Source organism: Orycteropus afer, unplaced genomic scaffold, assembly GCF_000298275.1.
Source record: "Orycteropus afer afer isolate SDZICR_OR568_19922 unplaced genomic scaffold, OryAfe1.0 scaffold00391, whole genome shotgun sequence".
Classification (NCBI taxonomy): Eukaryota; Metazoa; Chordata; class Mammalia; order Tubulidentata; family Orycteropodidae; genus Orycteropus; species Orycteropus afer.
This window is the reverse complement of record NW_006921978.1, coordinates 1,262,230-1,269,517: the sequence shown is the minus strand read 5'-3', so window position 1 is coordinate 1,269,517 and position 7,288 is coordinate 1,262,230. Positions and strand designations below refer to the sequence as shown.

Genomic DNA, 7,288 nt, shown 5'->3' with positions numbered 1-7,288 from the left:
TGTGTGTGTGTGTGTGTATGTAAATATGTTTAATATCTAGCTCTCTAAATATAAGGATGTTTAACATGATGGACATATTTAGTGATGTACACATACAAATCTCAGTGCTAGTCTTTTTTTTTTGGGTCAAATTTATTGTTAGTAAATCTTTACTGACAAGGCTAAGATTTTGAAATAGTCATAGACACTATAATTAAAATTAAAGTTGTTTGAAACCCCGTATGTATTGCTTTGTCAAGCGATAGAGTAGTATTTTAATGTGGGGTATCAGGATGCTGAGTAGGACCATTTCTTGGTCTGCCATATGAGAAATCTAACTAGAAATGGTCCCAATGGTCTGACTTACTTATAAAGATAAGGCTTTTAAGCTGGTTGGTAATATATCCTAGTCACTTTTTACATAATATCTGGTAGCTCTTGTAAGCTTAATATATTTACTAACTTTGTGGCTTTGGGCAGGCTACTTTCTCTTTGTTTACTGGGTAAATGATATCAATAAATATCATTTTCACTCTTAATCTAATCAAGTTTCCATACGCTTTTAATGTCTAATTATTTTAGACACATTCTGTCTTTTGCTTTTTAAATACATAGGACTTCATGCTCTGTTGCTTGTTGTTTATTTATTTTTATATCCATATTGCATATAATGACTTATTCATCGGAAGTACCATTTTTCAACAACACAAATGGAAGTTATACATGTGGACTTCACCAGATGGAGTACACAGGAATCAGATTCACTACATTTGTGGAAAGAGGCAATGGAGGAGCTAAATATCTTCAGCCAAAACAAAGTCAAGAGCTGACTGTGCAACAGAGCATCAACTACTCGTATGCAAGTTCAAGTTGAATGTGACGACAATTAAAACAAGTCCATGAGAGCCAAAATATGACCTTGATTATATCACTCCTGAAATTAGAGACCATCTAAAGAATAGATTTGATGCCCTGAACACCAAAGACTGAAAACCAGGGGAATTGTGGATGACATCAAGAACATAATCCATGAAGAAAGCAAGAGGTCATTAAAAAGACGGGAAAGGAAGAAAAGACCAAAATGAATGTCAGAAGAGACTCTAAAACTTTCCCTTGAACATAGAATAGAGTAGGTAAAGCAAATGGAAGAAATGACAAGATAAAAGAGTTGAACAGAAGATTTCAAAAAGCAACTTGAGAAGACAAAGTCAGTTATTATAATGAAATATGCAAAAACCTGGAGTTAGAAAACTAAAAGAGAAGACCACACTTGGCAGTTCTCAAGCTGAAAGAATTAAGGAAAAAATTTAAGCCTTGAGTTGCAGTATTGAAAGACTGTATGGTTAAAAAATATTGAATGATGCAGGAAACATCAAAAGAAGATGGAGGGAACACACAGAATCACTGTACTAAAAAAAATTGGTCAGTGTTCATCCATTTCAGGAGGTGGCTTATGATCAAGAACAAGTGGTACTGAGGGAGGAAGTTGAAGCTGCATTGAAGGAATTGGTGAAAAATATGGCTGCAGGAATTGATGAAATACCCACTGAGATGTCTCAACACACCAATGCTACACTGGAAGTACTCACTTGGCTATCCCAAGAGACAGATACCTGCCAACTGACTGGAAGAGATCCATATTTGTACCCATTCCAAAGAAAAGTGATCCCACAGAATGTGGAAATTATTGAACAATATCATTAATATCACATGCAAGTAAAATCTTATTGAAGATAATTCAAAAATGGTTGTAGCAGTATATTGACAGAGAGCTTCCAGAAATGCAAGCTGGATTCAGAAGAAGTGGAATAAGGAATATAATTGCTGATTTCAGATGGATCTTGGCTGAAAGCAAAGAATACCAGAAGGATGTCTACTTTTGTTTTATTGACTACGCTAAAGCATTTGATTGTGTGGATCATAACAAATTATGGATAATATCGAGAAGAATGGGAATTCCAGAACACTTGATTGTATTCATGAGGAACTTGTACATACATCAAGAGGCTGTCGTTTGAACACAAGGGCAGGCTTCGTGGTTTAAAGTCAGGAAGGGAGTGAGTCAGGGTTGTATCCTTCCACCGTACTTATCCATTCTGTATGCTGAGCAAATAATCCGAGAAGCTGGACTATATGAAGAAGAATGTGACATCAGGATTGGAGGAAGACTTATTAACAACCTGTGATATGCAGATGACACAACTTTGCTTGCTGAAAGTGAGGATGACTTGAAGCACTTACTGGTGAAGATTGAAGACAACAGCCTGTAATATGGATTGTTGTTGTTGTTATGTGGTGTTGAGTTGGACCTGACTCATAGCACCACCCCCCTTGTGTTTCTGAGGTGATATCACTATGGAAGTAGATTGCCCAACCTTTCTTCAGAGGAGTGGCTGGTGGGTTTGAACCATCAGCCTTCTGGTTAGGAGTCAAGTGCCTTAGGCACTACACTACCAGAGCTCCTGTAATATGGATTACACCTCAATAAAAAAAAACAAAAGTTCTCACAACTGGATCAATAAGCAGCATCACGATAAATGGAGAAAAGGTTGAAGTTGTCATAGACTTCATATTACTTCATTCTACAGTCAGCACCAGTGGAAGCAGCAGTCCAGACATCAGACTACATATTGCACTGGGCAAATCTGCTGCAAAAGCCCTCTTTCAAGTGCTGAAGAGCAAAGATGTCTCCTTTAAGACTAAGGTGCGCCTCACCCAGGCCATGGTATTTTCAATTGCCTCATATGCATGTGAGAGCTGGACAATGAATAAGGAAGACTGAAGAAGCATTGATATTTTTGAATTGTGGTGTTGGTGAAGAATGCTGAAGGTACCATGGACTGCTAAAAGAACTAACAAATCTGTCCTGGAGAAAGTGCAGCAGGAATGTTCCTTGGAAATGAGAATGGCCAGATTTCGTCTCATGTGCTTTGGTCATGTTGTCAAAAGGGACCATTCCCTGGAGAAGGATATCATGCTTGGTAAAGTGGAAAATCAACAAAAAAGAGGAAGGCTCTCAGTGAGATGGATTGACACAGTGGCTGCAACGATGAGCGTGGGTATATTGGAGATTGTGAAGCTGTCATAAGACTGGGCAGTGTTTCGTTGTGTTCTGCATAAGGTTGCCATAAATCCGAGATGACTTGACAACACCTAACACCAACAATTAGGTAAGGAATATATATACAGGAGAGCATCTCTCTTACCCTTCTCTCTTCCCTAAATTAAAATGTGACAACTTAATTTCTGATAGATTAGTTTCATTATCTTGAATTCACACGGTCTTTGTATTTAACGTTGAGATAAATTTTGGTCCTCTTTTAAACACATTAATGTTGACAAATACAATGAATGCCTCTGCTTAAATGATGATTCGTGATGTTATACTGTCTTGGTACTTGTTCATAGGTGAAAAACTGCAGTGGTTTCAAAATCATCTTGATCCCAAAAAAGTAGAATATTCAAAGAAAGATGCTTGTGGATTAATTGAAAGGTAAACAGTGGGTTTGTTATAATCAAAGGGTTGGGGGGGGCGGGATTCTCCAACTTGATTCTTTAAGAGATGGAATCCCGTTCTGCATTTATGAAGGAGCAAATGGGTTTTGTTATCAGAGAGACTTTAAATTGTTTAAATCCTGCCTCAAATACTTTAGGTTTGTAACTTTTCTGGGCCTCAGAGTGGTAACTACCCAGTTTTATGGGTCAGGAAAGACATCTTAGAAGAAGTGTCATCTAAATGGACACATGAAGGATCGGGAGTACTAGATGGAGGTAAGACATGTTGAAGAGCCTCTGTATGCAGGGAACACTGTCTAAAGACCTAGAGGTAAGAATCAGGAGGACATATTTAGTGATCCACCAGACATTTACTATGACCAAAATAAGTTCCAGGAAGGGAATGTGGCAGGTACAAGTGACAGCCACCTCATGACAGACGTCAGATATCAGGCTAGGAATTTAGACTTTATTCTGAAAGTCTTTGGGAGCTATGGGAAGCTTTTACTGCAAGCACCTAAGATGACCATATTAGATGGGTCACAGTAGTGAGAGAGAGGAAAATGTACTGAGGGGAGCATGCCTTTGTCTAGGAGACTATAGAAAGGCTGATGTAGCAACCCAGGCAAGAAATGTTGGTGGCCTTTGCTTGGTTCATACAGTAGAGTGAAGAAAAATACATTGTTTTTAGAGATAACACAAAGGTGGGAGTTTCAATTTTAGTGAAAAACTAGATGTGAGATAAAAGGGACAGGGAGGAGTCAAGGATGACACTGACATTTCTCATTTGGGTAGCTAGGTGAGTTATCATATCATTTCCTGAGATAGGGAGCCCAAGAGACAAAACAGGCTAGTAAGGGAGAAGGGGAAGCAAGGGACTGGTAAAAGTGAAACTTTTAGGGAATATCCAAATGGAGATGGCCAGTGGATTGTAGAATATCAGGGTCTGGAACAGATGCTTTGGTAGCAGGTAGTGATTTGGTCACTGAAATTTTGGAAAAGATTGAGTTGTCTAGTGAAGGAGTAAAGAGATTGGAGGACGTGAGCAACCCAGAGAGATGTAAAAATTTAAAGGACAGGTGAAGGCTGGGAAATGAGTTTTAAATAAAGTAATATAACCTAAAAGTACAGACTTTGTAAGTAGCATCATTTTCTCATTTTTCAGTTATTTAGATCGATTCAGCAGTGAGTTGGAGCAGATTGAATTACATAACAGCATCAAAAACAGACAGGGAAGGCGACACTGTTCCCGGGAGACAGTTATCAAGGAGACAGTGGAGCGTGAGCGACAGCAATATGAAGGATACGGCCTGGGTGTGTTCACTATGAGTTTCTTTTTTCTTTGTAAAATGCGTACCACCTTCTGTATCAGATTTGTAATTCATTTCAAAGGTATTAAATGTTATTATCCTATTTATATAGTTTAGTTCTACTTTACATTTTCTTTCCTTTGTGAATGTTTGGAATAATTTTTGGATTTATTATTTTTTTTACAACGTACATTTCCAAAATTATCAATTGTGTGATAGTGACATATCTTTCTACTAGACAGTAGAATTTTCTTTTCTCTAATGGCACATACCTAATTTGCTTTTATATAGGGTTATTACTTGCCTATCTCCAAGTACATCTAAGTTTCTTTAGAGTGGGCACTGTGTCCCTTTCATCTTTGTAATTCTTGTAGTAGCTAGCTGTACCAGTGACCATTTTTGAGAAACTATAAAAATGTGGTTTTTCATTTACTTATTATTACTCAATCCCAGGTGTTTTTTGTCATTGTAGTATGTCTTACAAAGACAAGCAGATTATTAGTTTGATAGCACTTTCTAAAGAAAAGCTCTTAGTAAGAGAAGATATTTAACACTTGTAAAGACCACAAACCACCAGCCACTCCTCGGAAGGAAGGTTGGGCAATCCTACTTCCGTAGTGATACTGCCTCGGAAACCCAGGGAGGGGTCGCTATGAGTCAGGGTGACTCGATGGCAAACAACAACAACAAAACAAAAGACCACAAACTGGTGGCTAATTGAAGGCTACATGAGACTTGTGATGTACGATTGGCTTACTGATGTTTGTAAACTTTTTGAATTGTCAGTAACAAAAAAAAATCTGATAATTCCTCATGAAAAATGTAGATTTCTTGTTTGTCTTAAAAAATAAAATTATCTGGCAGCATAACTTGTTAGAGTCCAGTAGTAGTTTTTTTTAGACTGGGCATGCATTTTCAATTTTGCCATGATCCTGACTCTTTCTTTATTCACATTCTCTTCCTAGTCTCTCTATGCATTCGTGCTGCATTGATTTGCTTAGAAAGTATAGTGAATGAAATAGTTGATAGCAAAATTAGCTTTCTAAATTTTAATAATCACAACACTAATGAAAAGGAACCTGAATGAAATATCCTGTAGCTAATACTAGGCTAATACTCCTTGAAGGAGATGGCAGTTGCTCTTCATGATTTCTAAGAAGTGAGTTTCTTCAATAAAAAAGCAACCGAAAATAGCTTTAGAACTAGATAGATCTGGACTCAAATACTTACAACTTGCTATTATAACAGAGGGCAAGTTAATGTAACCCTTCTGAATATAATTTTTCATTTTTTAAATAGAGATAAATATCTACTAACCAGAGTTGTTTAAATGTTAAATGAGATTTTATTTATGAAAATGCCTGGCATGGAAAGTACCATGGACAGCCAAAAGGTCTAACAAATCTGTCCTGGAAGAAGTGCAGCCGGAATGTTCCTTGGAAGTGAGAATGGTCAGACTTTGTCTCACCTACTTTAGTCATACTGTCAGAAAGGACCATTCCCTGGAGACGGATATCATGCTTAGTAAAGTGGAGGGTCAGCAAAAAAGGGGAAGACCCTCAATGAGATGGATTGACACAGTGGCTACAATGATGGGCTCAGATATAGCAAGGATTGTGAGCCTGGCACAGGACTGTTGTACATAGGGTCACTATGAGTCAGAGATGACTCGACGGCACCTAACAACAACAACAACTGGCATAGTCCCTAGTGTAGGAAGGTAAGGCAAGGCTTCAATCAATGTATCCTTATCACTTAAGTGGTTAACTTGTAAAAGTGTAAAATTTGTCTAGGCTTCTTGTCTCCATTTCCTCATATCCCATTTTCTTTGGAACCCACTTCAACTAGGCATTTGTCCCCACCAATCAACTAAAAATACTCATCACTGATGAACTTCAAGTTGCTAAGACCAATAGTGACATACACTGGGCATTGACTCTTACTTAGTTAGCTCTGTGTAGCAGTTGATAAAATAATCATTCCTTCCTCCCTTTTTTAATCACACTTTTAATTTGGTATGGAAGACTTTTCTAATTTTCTTACCAACTCACTGGCCATACATTTTCAGTTTCATGTGTTGAATCCTGCTCATCTTCACAAACTAAATGTTGGCTCAAGGCCCTATCCTCAGGCCTCTTTTCTGTACATCCTCATTCCTGAGGTGATCTCACCCAGTTGGGTAGTTTTAAAACCATCTAAATGCTGATGACGTGCAAATTTATATTGTCAACCCTCACTTGTCTCCAGACTCGCATTATCAAATTTGGGTTTCTTAGCTCTCTGCTTGAATGTCTTGTAAGCATTTCAAACTTGACATATCCTAAAAGAAAGCCTTACTTTTCTCCTAAAACTTGGTCCTCTTACAGGTTCTCTGTTTCATTCAATGGCATTGCCACTTAGTTACTCAAATTAGAAACCCTGGAATGATATTTGACTCTTTCTTTCAACCTCCACATCTCACTCATTAGCAAAAACATACTTCAAATCTGACATCTTATCTACCA

The 7,288-nt window shown here is 37.8% G+C and overlaps 1 protein-coding gene across 1 annotated transcript in view; it reads left to right on the top strand.

The window, feature by feature from the left end:
• TMA16 (translation machinery associated 16 homolog) overlaps nt 1-7,288 on the top strand; it is a 41,088-nt gene that overhangs the window by 20,771 nt on the left and 13,029 nt on the right. The window contains 2 exon segments of the mRNA XM_042782614.1: nt 3,388-3,472; nt 4,640-4,788. Of these exon segments, the coding sequence (XP_042638548.1) occupies nt 3,388-3,472; nt 4,640-4,788 (234 nt within the window).